Raw genomic sequence first — 15,876 nt, forward strand, 5'->3', positions numbered from 1 at the left:
TTTACCGGATTGACTTCAAGCAAATGTCATAGTCAATGTAGTTCATAATCAATAGAAGAGTCGCTGTATTCTATGCTGTGAACTTACTTAACAAAATAGCCTCAAGACTTATAAAACTATATTTACAAACAACCTACTTTGTAGCCTTTTACTAGGACTTTCTCCATGGACATGGCGCCGTGGCATATATGGCGATGGCTGAGGCAAAGGTAGTGAAGATACATCATGCGTCTGAAGTTTGTACCAGTGCGGTTCATCATCCAGTAAGGCCGTCTCCAACTCTATAAGGATCTGCAAAAATGCAACAATGTCTACACCACTCTGAAATGTTGCAGACAAACTCTATGAAAGAGGTGGATAAACAACTAATTCAAAGTAGAATGCAGGATTAGAAGGTTATGTGATAGGGAGGATACATTTATAGAAGGAGTTTTATAGAAATAAAACATATCAATGAAAACTATTAATTAAACTAAATGTAGATTATCAACATTATTGTTGGGCAATAGTTGAACTAATCACCACACCACTAAGGAGAATCCCTTGAAAAAATTGACCCATTTTGGTAGATTCACTGTTGAAAAAGATGCTAAACAGAGACTGTTGCCTTCTCTGTGGATGTAAAAGAGGCCATGGCAGTATTTTGAAGGAAAATGCACTAATGCTTCTTCAACGCTTCTTCTTCCAAAACTGTTGACCACTTTTATCTAGAAGGACAAGGGTGGCAGATATATTCAACACCCCATCAACTGCAAGCTCCCCTCCAAGCTATTCACCTTGACTTGGAAATATATCACTGTTTCTTCAGTGTCAATGGGTCAAAATCCTGGAACTCCCTTCCTAACAGCACTCCTACACCCCAAAGAGTGCAATAATTCAAGAAGGTAACACACTATGTGAAGAATAAGAGAATGATCAGAAAGACAGTAGGGCCGATCAGGAATAGTGGTGAGAACTTGTGCCTGGAATCTTGAGAGGAAGGTGAGGCTCTAAATGAGTTTTTTGCTTCAGTATTCATCTTGTTGATAGTGAGAACACTGTGGACCAGGTTAATAGGATTGAACAGGCTGATATTAAGAAGATGGATGTGCTGGAAATTCTAGGAAGTATCAAAATAGATATGTTCCCAGGGCCAGACCAGATGTATCCAAGGTTAATACAGGAAGCAAGGAATGGAACTGCTGCATCTCTGGCAATAATTGTTACATCGTCACTCTGAATGGGAGTAAGACTGGATGATTGGTGGGAGGCGAATGTTGTTCTTCTGTCCAAGAAAGGGAATAAGGAAATCCCATGAATTACAGTCTAGTCAGTCTTACACCTGTCGTAAGCAAGATAATGGAAAGGATTCTGAGAGATAGGATTTATGACTATTTGGAAAAATATAACTTGATTAAAGATAGTCTGCATTGCTTTGTGAATGGCAGGTCATGCCTCACAAGTTTTATTGAGTTCTTTGAGGATATGACAAGACAAGTTGATGAAAGTCGAGGAGTGGATGTGGTGTATGTGGACTTCAGTAAGGAATTTGATAAAGATCCCCCCCATGGTAGGCTCATTCAGAGAGTTAGGAGGTACTGGATACAGGGACATTTGGCTGTCTGGATACAGAATTGGCTGGTTGAAAGAAGACCAGAGAGAAGTGGATGGAAAATATTCCACTTGGAGGTTGGTGACCAGTGCTGTCTCGCAGGGATTTGTTCTTGAGCTCTGCTCTTTGTAGTTTTTATAAATGACTTAGATGAAGAAGTGGAAGGATGGGTTAGTAAGTCTGCCGATGACACAAAAATCGTAGATAATGTCAAGCGTGTTGCAGGCTACAAGACATTGACAAGATGCAGAGCTGAGCTAAGAAGTGATAGATGGAGTTCAAACTGGATAAATGTGAATTGATTCATTTTGGAAGGTTGAATTTGAGTGCTGAGTACAGGGTTAAAGGCAGGATTCTTGGCATTGTAGAGGAACAGCGGGATTTTGGTGTTCATGTACATAGATCCCTCAAAGTTGCTATCCATGTTGATGGGGTTGTTAAGAAGGCCTATGATGTTTTGCCTTTCGTTAACGGGGAATTGAGTTTAAGAACTGTGAGGTTTAGCTGCAGCTCTGTAAAACCCTGGTTAAACCACACTTGGAATATTATATCCAGTTCTGGTCGCCTCATTCTCTGAAGGATTATAGATGCTTTAGAGAGGATGCAGAGGACATTTACCGGGATGCTGCCTGGATTGGAGGGCATGTCTTATAAAGAAAGGTTGAGTGAGCTAGGGCTTTTCACACTGGAGAGAAGAATGAAAAAAGGTGACTTGACAGAGATGTACAATGTAATAAGAGACGTACATAGAGTAAATAGCCAGAGACTTTTCCCCAGGGCAGAAATGGCTGTCACCATGGGTCATAACTTTAAGGTGATTGGAGGAAGGTATAGGTGGGTGCGTGGAATACACTGTCAGTAGTGGTAGTAGATTCAGAAACATTAGTGACATTTAGGTGACTGCTGGACAAGCACATGGACAGCAGTAATTTAAGGGGTGTATATGTTTGGTTGATCTTAGCTTAAGGTAAGTGCTCAGCATAACATCGTGGGCTGAAGAGCCTAAACTAGAACAAAGATCAAAGAAAATTTACTGCCCAGGAACAGGCCCTTCAGCCCTCTAAGCCTGAACCAATCCAAATGTACTATCTAAACCTGTCGGTCAATTCCTAAACATCTGTATCCCTCTGCTCCCCACCTCCTCATGCATTTGTCCAGATCCATCTTAAATGAATCTACCGTACCTGCCTCTACTATCTCTCCTGGCAACACGTCCCAGAAGCCCACCACCCTCTGTGTGAAGCACTTGCCACGTGTATCCCCATTAAACTTTTCATCTCTCACCTTGAAAGCGTGACCTCTCGTTACCGAATTCTTCACCTTGGGAAAAAGCTTGTCTCTATCCACCCTGTCTATACCCTTCACGATTTTGTAAACCTCAATCAGGTCACCCCTCAATCTCCTTTTTTCTAATGAAAATAAACCTAACCTACTCAACTTCTCTTCATAGCTAGCACTTTCCATACCAGACAACATCCTCGTAAACCTTCTCTGCACCTTCTCCAAAGCATCCACATCCTTTTGGTAATGTGGTAACCAGAACTGTACACAGTATTCTAAATGCGGCCGAACCAATGTCTTGTACAATGTTAACATGACTTGCCAGCTCTTATACTGAATACCCTGAACAACGAAGGCAAGCATACTATATGCCTTCTCGACCACTCTATCCACCTGTGCAGCAACCTTCAGGGTACAATGGACCTGCACTCCCAGATCTCTCTGCCCATCAACTTTTCCATTCATTGTGTAATTAGTTCTCGAATTAATCTTGTCTAAATGCATCACCTCACATTTGTCTGGATTGAAATCCATCTGCCACTTTTCTGCCCAACTCTCCAGTCTATCTAAATCCTCCTGTATTTTTTGACAATCCCTTATACTTTCTGCTACTCCACCAAACTTTGAGTCATCTGCAAACTTACTGATCAGACCACAAATGCCCTCTTCCAGATCATTTTTGTATATCACAAACAACAGTGGCCCCAGCACTGACCCCCGTGGAACACCACTGGTCACCTTTCTCCATTTCGAGAAACTCCCTTCAAGACAGATTAGTAAATCTGTCTCCTGTTGTTCAACCAGTTCTTTATCCACCTAGCTAGAACATCCTGCACACCATGTGACTTCATTTTCTCCATTAGTCTACCATGGGGAACCTTGTCAAATGCCTTACTAAATTCCATGTATATAACAGCCCTTCCTTTATCTATCAACTTGGTCACTTCCTCGAAGAACTCTATTAAGTTGGTAAGGCATGATCTCCCCTACACAAAACCATGTTGCCTATCACTGATAAGCCCATTCTTTTCTAAATATAAATAGATCCTATCCCTCAGTACCCTCTCCAGCAACTTTCCCACCACCGACATCAGGCTCATTGGTCTGTAGTTACCCAGAATATCCCTACTACCTTTCTTGTACGGGGGACAACATGCGCAACCTTCCAGTCCTCCGGCAGCTCACCTGAATTTTAAGGATGTCACAAAGATATCTGTCAGGACCCCAGCTATTTCCTCTCTTCCCTCTCTCAGCAACCTGGGATAGATCCCATCCATTCTTAATAACCTCTAGCCTACCTAACACATCTTCCCTGTGCTATGTTCTATGTACTACTACCTTTTACAGGGCAATGAAGGATGGACAATTCAGGGTGGCCCAGCTAATAATACACACATTGCATTAACAAATTGTAAAAGAACAAGGAGTTTATTCCCATATTCTGAATGATCTTTATCTCTCAATGAAGATTACAAACAAAGATGATCAGATCTGTTGGGAAACTGCTGTTCATAAATTGGTTCTTGTGATTTCAGCATTACAACAACAGTTACATTTCAAACTGGCTGCAATGATGCTCAGAAATCCTGCAGGGTGCTAATATAAACACCAATTTTTCCTCAAATTTCTTTGTCGACAAACAGGGCAGCACATGTTGGCTCAGTGGTTAGCACTGCTGCCTCATAGAGCCAGGGACCCCAGTTCAATTCCAGCATCGGGTGACAGTTTGTATGAGTTTATGCATATTCCCATGTCTGTGTGGGTTACCTCCAGGTGTACCAGTTTCCTCCCGCAATCCAAAGATGTGCAGGTTAGGTGAATTGGCCATGTTAAATTACCCATAGTGTTCAGGCATGCATAAAATAGATGCATTCGTCAGGGATAAATGTAGAGTGAAAGAGTGGGGGAAATGGGTCTGGATAGGTTACTCTTCAAAGAATCGGTGTGGAGTTGTTGGGCCAAAGTGGTCTGTTTCCACACTGTACGGATTCTATGATTATAAATGCAATGGAGAATCACTGATTTATTCTTCCTGTGAGCTCAAACAAAAACCTTTGGGAAACAGTAAGATCCAATAACCTGTTTCTGAAGTGGCATTTTTGCCTGATTGATGACCAGACCATGCAGATAAGCTGAAGCTGGATACTGCTGCGTGTTTAAAATTCTCCAGTCTCACAGCTTCTGAATGTCTGATCATTACCTAGACTGTTTTTAGCATAAAGACATAGTAGGAATTAAAGCACATCTTTTACCTCTCCGAGAAATTCACTTTCTTCCTCTTGTATTCGAGGCTGATCCCATAGCGTGATTTCCAACATGCGTTCTCGAAAGTCTCTCCGATGTACATGAGAATAGACAAATGTTTGATTCCATTTTGGTTCTAAGCTTCTCTTCACGGTTTTGGTCCTTCGTTTACTCTTGTCACTGACCATTAAAATATACAGTTCAATTACTTTACATTTCTGAGTGACTTCTTTTTAGAACAGTCTCAGTTTAGATCTCAGTTGAGTAATCAACATTTAAAATACAAAACAAGACAAAACTACAGATCATTTTATATGCTCTAATTTTTATAGTCAGTAAATAACCAATTGTGTGTTAAACATGTTGTGAAAACAACTTAACTGGTCTATAATTAAAATAAGTTGTCCTGAAGATTTCCAAAAATAACATGTTTTTCTGTATTTGGGATAGAAGATTGAAACCATAATTGCTCAGTTAAGAGATTTACATTCAATTACTCAACCTGAGTGAACCGCAGTGTAATACCTCTATCGCTGAGCGAGGAGGTTGGATCAAGTCTCATCAGCCCTTGAATTTTAACATAATAGGTTGATTAAGACATGTCAATTGCCTAGTCTCTCTACATCTTCATAAACTGGTAACCTAGCTGTCATTAATTTTATTTGTTCCTTCAATCTGTTTCCTTCTTTGGCCTACTGGAGATTAACAAAGAGGTCTGTTTCAGGACTGTGCCTCATTATGGAGTAAACACTGACCAATGTACCAAGGTTTATCAATTATCAACAATTTAAGAAATGTGACAATAGATTTTATAAATACCTTTGCCCCAGGTGTTTACCACTGAACCTTTTTAATGCCTTACTGCTACGTAAGACTTTGTAACAGCAGATGAAGGATTTCCAATTACAACAGGTACCGTCAGAAGTTTGGAAGAAGTAAATCACATGCATAAAGCACATACTGGATGTGGAACTGTCTGCAATATGTGAGGAGCAGAAAAGTGGGTTTAAAGTGGCTCACATATAGAAAAATATCACAACTGACCTCTAGTCTGTTTGGCTAATCAATAACTCATAGCATTCCCTTTCACATGAGCAAAAACCACGAACCACATATTCACTATGTGCTCACAGCCCTTCAGTGTCTTTGTTTTGTTCCATTAATCCAGTCTAATCTGGAACCTCAAATGTTTTTGTCCTATTTGCAATAACCTTTAAATTACATTCACTTATGCAGCCTCATGATTCAATAAGGTCACACTTTTGATTTTTTTCTGAGAGATGCCCTGAAATGAAAAACTTATGAGCAGCCTGCACCATGCCTTCTGAATTTCTTGGTGGTCATACATGTACACAGCTGATAAGAGACAATTACTTGATGACTAATCCTGGAAAGATTAACTCTGTAAAGTTAAAAATTACACAACACCAGGTTATAGTCAAACAGGTTTATTTGGAAGCACTAGCTTTCAGAGCATCAGTTAACTAGTGGGGCAGGATCATAAGGCACATAATTTATAGCAAAAGATCATAGTGTCATGCAACTTATGTGATACATTGAACACATGTAGGTTGCTATTAAGTCTGTCATCTTTCAGAATGGGTTGTAGGTATCAATTCATCAATATGTAAATCCCAGAACTCACATTCAATTCACATTCCCGAGATAACTTAAAGTTTTATCTTAAAAAAGTGACATCTCAGCTCAGACAATGCATTAAAGGTAATAGGTTACAGTCAGTCTGTATTCCAAACTTGAGTCACACTGGTTCTATTTCCAAAGGAGGAATTTATAAAATGTCACATGGATTGACTGCCTAGAGATTGTGCTCTTTTTTGTACGAAATAGAATGTATCTGCAAATCCAATTCTGCAAACACAACTTCACCATATAGACTTACATGTGCACATGCATGCATGTGAGGGAGAGAGAATGTATTTGTGAGAGAGTGTGCATGTGAGTGTGTACGTGAGAGTATGTATGTGACAGTGTGTATGCGAGAGTGTGTAAGTGCACATGCTAGATAGAATGTGTGTGTGAGTGTGATGGAGTATAAGCCTGTGAGAGGGTGTGCACATGGGTGAGAATTTGTTTGAGAGACATAGTTAAAAATCACACGACACCAGGTTACAGTTCAACAGGCTTATTTGGAAGCACTAGCTTTCGGAGCGCTCTGAAAGCTAGTGTTTCTAAATAAACCTGATGGACTATAACCTGATGTTGTGTGATTTTTAACTTTGTACACCCCAGTCCAACACCGGCACCTCCAAATCTGAGAGACATGCACACGCAACATTGGAATACAGAGAGACTGTAACTTCATACCTTTAATGCATTGTCTGAGCTGAGATGTCACCTTTCTTTTATAAAACCTTAAGTTATCGTGGGAATGCGAATTGAAAGAAGCTGTGGGATTAATGAATCAATACCTGCAACCCAGTCTAAAAGATGAAAGACTTTACAATCTACGTGTGTTCAACATATTACATTAGCTGCATGACACTATGATCTTTTGCTATAAATTCTGGGTCTTATGATCCTGCCCCATGAGATACCCGATGAAGGAGTGGTGCTCTGAAAGCTAGTACTTCCAAATAAACCTGTTGAACTATTACCTGGTGTTGTGTGATCCCATTCTGGAGTCCTCCATTGTGAGTGGCATGGTGGCATGTGGTTAGCACGACTGCCTCACAGTGCTAGAGACCGGGTTCAATTCTTGCCTCAGGCAACTGTCTGAGTGGATTTTGCACATTCCAAAAATGTGCAGGTTAGGTGAATTGGCCATGCTAAATTGCCCGTACTGTTAGGTGAAGGGGTAAATGTAGGGGAATGGGTCTGGGTGGGTTGTTCTTCGGAGGGTCAGTGTGGATATGTTGGGCCGAAGGGCCTGTTTCCACACTGTAAGTAATCTAATCAAAAATTATTGAAGCACTTCTATCCTACATGTTCCATTCCTTCATTGTATTGTCTAATAACCCTGTCTCTTCTGAATAAACATTTTACCTGGCAAATTCTACTTTATATCAACATGTCCTCACAACAGACTTTATCTAGGTGAATTGATATTATACCCTGTCCTGGCTACGACATTCTGCCTGAGGTCTCTGAGATTTGATATTGCCTCATCAAAACATGTTGAATTGTATTTTATATACCCTTTATTATAAAACAAAATTTCCACTGTTTAGTTTCCTATTTTTTAAATGTATAATCTTGAATCTATGAATATGAAACTGGGCTTAGGCCAATTATATCAAAATTCAGCAGAAGCTCGGAAATGTGGATGGGGGGGGGGCAACTATTTCAAAGGAAGTCCACATTTGATATGTGGGAGGCTTTCAAAGATAGGCTGAAGGTAGTGTCCCTTTGAAAACAAGGGATAGGAAAGGCAAAATTCGTGAACCATGGATAACAGGAGAAATCGTGCTACTAGCCATGAGGAAAATGGAAGTGTACATAAGGTCCAAGCAGATAAGAACAGAATGGTCCTTGGAAGAATATTGGGAGAGTAGGACCAATCTTAAACGAGGAATCAAGCGGACTAAAAGGAGTCGTGAAATAGCTTTAGCGAGCATAATTAAGGAGAATCTCAAAGCCGTTTATTCATATAGAAGAAGCAAGAGGGTGACTAGAGAAAGGGTACACTAAAGGATAAGGAAAGAAGGTTGTGTGTCAAGCTTGAGAAAATGGGTGAGATTCTCAATGATTACTTTGCATCAATTTTCACTGAGGAGAGGGATATGATGAATGTTGAGATTAGAGATAGAAGTTTGTTTACTCTGGATCACATTGACATAAGGAGGGAGGATGTGTTGGGTAGGCTAAAAGATATTAAGTGGACAAATCCCCAGGACCGGATGGGATCTATCCCAGGTTGCTGAGGGTGGCAAAAGAGGATCATGCCTTACCAACTTAATAGAGTTCTTTGAGGAAGTGATAGGAAGGGCTAGAGATGTCATATACATGAACTTTAATAAGGCATTTTATAAGGTTCCCCATGGTAACTAATGGAGAAAGTGAAGTCACATGGTGTCCTGGGTTGTTCTAGTTAGGTGTATAAAGAACTGGTTGAGCAACAGGAAATAGAGAATAGCAGTTGAAGGAAGTTTCTTGAAATGGAGAAAGGTGACCCATGTGTTCCACAGGGATCAGTGCTGGGGCCATTGTTGCTTGTGATATACAAAAATTATCTGGAAGAGGACATTTGTGGTCTGATCAGTAAATTTGCAGATGACACGAAGATTGGTGGAGTAGCAGAAAGCATAGGGGATTGTCAAAGAATACAGGAGGATATAGATAAACTGGAGAGATGGGCGGAGAAGTGGCAATTGGAGTTCAATCCAAGCAAATGTGAGGTGATGCATTTTGGACGGTCTAATTCTAGAGTGAACTATACTGTAAATGGAAGAGCCTTGAGAAAAGTTGATGAGCAAAGAGATCTGGGAGTTCAGCTCCATTGTACCTTGAAGGTGGCTGCACAGGTGGATAGAGTGGTCAAGAAGGCATATGGTATGCTTGCCTTCATTGGACAGGATATTAAGTATAAGAGCTGGCAAATCATGTTAAAATTGTACAAGACTTTGGTTCGGCTGCATTTAGAATACTGTGTACAATTCTGATTTGGAGACGCCAGTATTGGACTGAAGTGTACAAAGTTAAAAATCACACAAGACCAGGTTGTAGTCCAACAGGTTTATTTGGAAGCACTAGCGTTCAGAGTGCTGCTCCTTCATCAGGTGGTTGTGCAGAGTAAGATTGTAAGAGACAGACATTATAGGAAATGTTTACAGTGTGATGTAACTAAAATTATATATTGAAAAATACCTGGGTTATTTGTTAAGTCTCTCATCTTTTAGAATTACCATGTTGATTTTAGTTCTTTTAAAACGCAAAACTTTTTAAAAAAAAGTTACATTCGCAAGTGAATTTTAACAATTGGTGTCATATTGGCTCAGATAATGTATTGAAGGTGTTAGCTTCCCTGTGTGAGGCTGTCTGTGCTGCAATGGTCAGACTGATTCTAATCTAAAAAACAGATTTACAGAATCTTACGTGAATTCATGCAGTTTTTGAACAAAGCAAAATGTAATTCTGCAAGTACAAATTCATCCCATAACTTTTATGTGAATGTGTGCATGTGGATAAGAGTATGTGTGTGTGTGTGTGTGTGGGGGGGGGGGGGGGGGGGGGGGGGGAGGGCATTGCACTATGCACACACAGACAGATGGACGCACACAGACACTCCCCCAACACACTTACTGTCACACAGACAGATCCTCCAACCCTGGCAACATCCTTGTAAATCTTTTCTGGACCCTTTCAAGGTTCACAACATCTTTCCGATAGGAATTACACACAATATTCCAACAGTGGCCTAACCAATGTCCTGTACAGCCGCAACATGACCTCCCAACTCCTGTACTCAATACTCTGACCAATAAGGAAAGCATACCAAACGCCTTCTTCACTATCCTGTCTACCTGCAACTCTACTTTCAAGGAGCTATGAACCTGCACTCCAAGGTCCCTTTGTTCAGCAACACTCCCTAGGACCTTACCATTAAGTGTATAAGTCATCCTAAGATTTGCTTTTCCAAAATGCAGCACCTCGCATTTATCAGAATTAAACTCCATCTGCCATTTCTCAGCCCATTGGCCCATCTGGTCCAGATCCGTTGTAATCTGAGATAATCCTCTTTGCTGTCCACTACACCTCCAATTTTGGTATCATCTGCAAATTTACTAACTGTACCTCTTCTGCTCGCATCCAAATCATTTATGTAAATGACAAAAAGTAGAGGGCCCAGCGCCGATCCTTGTGGCATTCCACTGGTCACAGGCCTCCAGTCTGAAAAACAACCCTCCACCACCATCCTCTGTCTTCTACCTTTGAGCCAGTTCTGTATCCAAATGGCTAGTTCTCCCTGTATTCCATAAGATCTACGAGCAAAAACTAATCCAGAATTCCATGAGATCTTGCTAATCAGTCTCCCATGGTGAACCTTGTCGAACGCCTTACTGAAGTCCATATAGATCACATCTACTGCTCTTCCCTCATCAATCTTCTTTGTTACTTCATCAAAAAACTCAATCAAGTTTGTGAGACATGAGTTCCCACGCACAAAGCCATGTTGACTATCCTGAATAAGCCCTTGCCTTTCCAATTACATGTACATTCTGTCCCTCAGAATTCTCTCCAACAACTTGCCCACCACCGAGGTCAGGCTCACCAGTCTATAGTTCCCTGACTTGTCCTAACCACCCTTCTTAAACAGTGGCACCATGTTTGCCAACCTCCAGTCTTCCTGTGACTATTGATGATACAAATATCTCAGCAAGAGGCCAGCAATCACTTCCTCTAGCTTCCCACTGAGTTCTCGGGTACACCTGATCAGGTCCTGGGGATTTATCCATCTTTAACTGTTTCAAGACATCCAGCACTTCCTCCTCTGTAATCTGGACTTTTTGCAAGATGTCACCATCTATTTCCCTACAGTCTATATCTTCCATATCCTTTTCCACAGTAAATGCAAAATATTCATTTAGTATCTCCCCCATTTTCTATGGCTCCACACAAAGGCCACCTTGCTGATCTTTGAGGGGCCCCATTCTCTCCCTAGTTACCCTTTTGTCCTTAATGTATTTGTAAAACCCCTTTGGATTCTCCTTAATTCTATTTGCCAAAGCTATCTCATGTCCCCGTTTTGCCCTTCTGATTTCCCTCTTAAGTATACTCCTACTTTCTTTATTCTCTTCTAAGGATTCACTCGATCTATCCTGTCTGTACCTGACATATGCTTCCTTCGTTTTTTTAACCAAACCCTCAATTTCTTTAGTAATGCACCATTTCCTATAGCGACAAGCCTTCCCTTTCACCCTGACAGGAATATACTTTCTCTGGATTCTTGCTCTCTCATTTCTGAAGGCTTCCCATTTTCCAGCCGTCCCTTTACCTGTGAACATCTGCTTCCAATCAGCTTGGCACACTCTCCTCATTCCTGAAGAAGGGCTCATGCCGAAATGTCAATTGTCCTGCTCCTTGGATGCTGCCTGACCTGCTGTGCTTTACCAGCAACATATCTTCAGCTCTGATCCCCAGCATCTGCAGTCCTCACTTTCTCCTACAGGGAGAATGTGCAAACTCCACACACACAGTTGCCAGAGGCTGGAATAGAACCTGGGACCCTGGTGCTGTGAGGCAGCAGTGCTAATCACTAAGCCGCCGTGCTAGTGAACAAGGTTTTCTCAGTGTATTACAGAATCATTAGCAAATAAGTCAATGGGCCAAGAAGTAACAGATTAGATTAGATTAGATTACTAACAGTGTGGAAACAGGTCCTTTGGCCCAACAAGTCCACACCGACCCTCCGAAGAACAACCCACCCAGACCCATTCCCCTACACCTAACAGTATGGGCAATTTAGCATGGCCAATTCACCTAACCTGCACATTTTTTGACTCTGGGAGGAAACCAGAGCACCCGGAGGAAAACCACCAGACATGGGGAGAATGTGCAAACTCCACATAGACAGTTGCCTGAGGTAGGAATTGAACCCAGGTCTTTGGTGCTGTGAGGCAACAGTGCTAACCACTGTGCCAACGTGCTGCCCATTTTTAAAAAAAATACAGTGATTCACAATGCAATTATTATGTTCATTACTGCTGTCTCTGAAATTCTGGTATGAAGTGCATTTGGTCTGTCAGACTTATCAATGCTCAATACAGTTATGTTTTCAAATGTTACCTGGTCACTGATATGAATGATTTTAGTCTTTAGATGGAGTTTAATTTGTATAAATGCAAGGTGTTGCATTTTGGTTCGGCAAAACAGGGCAGGACTTAAACAGTTAATTTTTGGGATCTGAGCAGTATTGTTGAATAGAGGGGCCCAGGGGTGCAGTTTCATAGCTCCTTGAAAGTAGAGTCGCAGGTGTAAAGGGTGGTGAAGAAATGTTTGGCACGGTTGCCTTCATTGGTCACAGCATTGAGTATAGGAATTGGGTGTCATGTTACGGCTGTACAAGACACTTCTGTGAGGCCAATATTGGAATATTGAGTACAATTCTGGTCACTTCGCTATATGAAGGTTATTGTTAAACTAGAAATAGTACAGTAAAAAATTACAAGAATCTTGCCAGGACAGAGGATTTTCAGTAATAAGGACAGGCTGGACAGGATGGGGTATTTTTCCCTGGACATTGAAGGCTGATGGGAGGCTTTCTAAAGGCTTATAAAACTGAGGGCGATAGGTAAGGTGAATAGCTAAGGGCTTTTTCCAAGGGCAGAGAAGTCCAAATCTAGGTGGCACAGATATAAAGTGAGAGGGGAAAGACTTCAAAGGGACCTGAGGGGCAACTTTTTCACAAAGATGTTGGTGTGGGTATGTAATGAGTTGCCAGAGGACCTGGTAGGGGCGAGTACAATTACAAGACCTTTTCTTAAATTAAAATACATTTAGAGATAAATGCATAGGAGAGGATTAGAAGATAGAGACAAAATGCAGACAAATAAGACTACTTCTGCACAGGATGCCTGCTTGACGAATTGGACCAAATGGTCTGTTCCAATGCTAAATTACTCTATGACTCAATGTCATTCAGGAAGGAATAATGACAACACATTTCCATGTTAAGATTCTGAGTGGCTTGGAAGAGAACTTGCAAGTGGTGGTATTCACATGTGTTTCTTTGCCTTTCCTTCTTTATGGTTGTGTTCATCGGTTTGAAAGGTTCTAAGAAGCTTTGGTGAATTTTTGCAATGTATCTTGTCGAAGGTACACTCTGCTGCAACTGAGCATTGGTGGCACAGGGAGTGGATGTTTGTTGATGTAGTGCCTATTAAGTGACCTACTTTGTCCTGACTCTGTTGAACTTCTTGAACGTAACTGGAGCTGCGCTCTTCCAGCTATGTGGGGAGTATTCCATCACATACAAAACACCAGTCCATTTGGAACAACAGCTTCTTGTCTGCACCATTCAGAAATATGAAGCAAAACAGTGGAGAAAAAAAATGTGTTGATTATCAAAAGTCAGACTCAAGGGTTCTCTCAGCCCCACAGCAAGGCTCAAGGGTCATCTTAGTCCCATAATTGGACTCAAAGGTTCTTCCCTCCCATACTGAAGGATCTTCTTGATCTTACAGGGTGAACTAAAAAAATCTTTAAAGGATTCAAGGCCACAGCTTCATTCTGGAATAGAATATGTTCATTGGGGTTGTTCTCATTAGAAGAGAAGCTATTAGTTGATTTGATATTGATGTCTAAAATAATAAAGGGTTCTGATAGAATAAATAATGAGAAATGGATTTTAATGGTTGGATGGTGGACAATCAAAGATTGAAGGCAATTCGCTAAAGAATCGATGGAGACATGAGATGGAATTTTAATATAATGAGTTGTTCAAGTTTTGAGTGTACTGCCTGATTGCAAGGTGTACATAATCACTCAGTTTGCAAAATGGAACTGGATAAATCCATGAATGATATTTTTCAAGGATATAGAGAAAAAATCTGAAACTAACTGGATTGATCTTCAAAATGACAGGTGCAGGTTAATGGATCAAATGGCCTCCTTCTTTGGTATACAATTCTATGATTCATAAAATTATTCACTGCACGCCAAACTCAATTTTCTCAGGCCATGTGATCAAACTTATGCTTGATAATTGCAATGTCACAGTTGCATATTAACAGAGAATAAATGTCGTTCTGGAAGAACTGATTTGGGGAAAAGTAATTATGTGATATATAGCAAGGTTCCATTATACATGGGAAGACTTCTGGATCATTTCCAAGTACACATTCTGTTTTACACTAGCAAAAGTGACTAATTTTGCTGAAAAGGAATATGATATCAAAGCGTTTAATCTTCCATTCATCAAGACAAATGCAACAATACCATCACATCTACTTATGCATCAAATAGGTGTTAATTAGCTGAGATAATGCCATGGAATTCAAAACTCCAAAATAATTTGAAAGATTTGAACAGACTCTTGTTTGCAGAGAACAAGACTCTGCATATGAAGCCTCAGAGTGAGGTGTCTAAATGAAAGTTTATGCATGTCCTGAGGTCACTGCTATGGAAACAAGAGCCTTTTATGACAGGTACGTTTTAGAAGTCTTGTCACTTGAGTAGATGATTATTTATTTCACAAGCATTTCTAACTCCTCCTGAGGTTGTTATGGGGCTGATGAGCTCTTGCCACAGTGGGAACTGGGTGAACAGATATGGAAGATGCATGGAGGCATGAGAGATGTATCAGAAGATAAAGGAGGCATGCAGGTCTCAAGAATGCATGACATTGGGCGTTAAAGGAATACACAGGATCTCCTCTCTCAACATAAACTACTATTTTTAGTACAGGTTGTGATTTCTAATGATCTAATGGGTGAAAATAACATACAGGTCATGATTTAATGTTGCTTACATTCCTTTCAGTGAAAAGGTTTAGAGAAAACAGTGTTCATATGCTGACAGTGCCTAATTTTCAATGCTGGTTCCAAGAGGAGTAAAACAACCAAAGCCCTTGGCTTTTTATGAGGAGAGAAAGCAGTAGTCAATTTATTACTACCAATGAATTCCTTGTTTGCATAGCTAAAGCATATAGGCATCATATATAGAGGCATTAAATGTAAACATGGGGGTCTTGTGCTGAATTTAAAAAACCTTTGGGGGACAAATGGAAGAACTTTTTCAATGAGCATTGACATGGAACTTGTTTCTCATGGCAGAGTTGGAAGGGCTGACAACTAATGATTTCA

The 15,876-nt window shown here is 40.7% G+C and overlaps 1 protein-coding gene across 1 annotated transcript in view; it reads right to left on the minus strand.

The window, feature by feature from the left end:
- The window catches only part of LOC132833499 (regulating synaptic membrane exocytosis protein 1-like), a 786,224-nt gene that overhangs the window by 263,950 nt on the left and 506,398 nt on the right, over window positions 1-15,876 (minus strand). Inside the window, exons 13-14 of the mRNA XM_060851848.1 lie at window positions 5,125-5,296; window positions 138-291 (exon numbers count right to left, since the gene is read on the minus strand). Of these exons, the coding sequence (XP_060707831.1) occupies window positions 138-291; window positions 5,125-5,296 (326 nt within the window). The remainder of the gene's footprint in view (window positions 1-137; window positions 292-5,124; window positions 5,297-15,876) is intronic.

This window comes from Hemiscyllium ocellatum, chromosome 3 (genome assembly GCF_020745735.1).
Source record: "Hemiscyllium ocellatum isolate sHemOce1 chromosome 3, sHemOce1.pat.X.cur, whole genome shotgun sequence".
NCBI lineage: Eukaryota > Metazoa > Chordata > Chondrichthyes > Orectolobiformes > Hemiscylliidae > Hemiscyllium > Hemiscyllium ocellatum.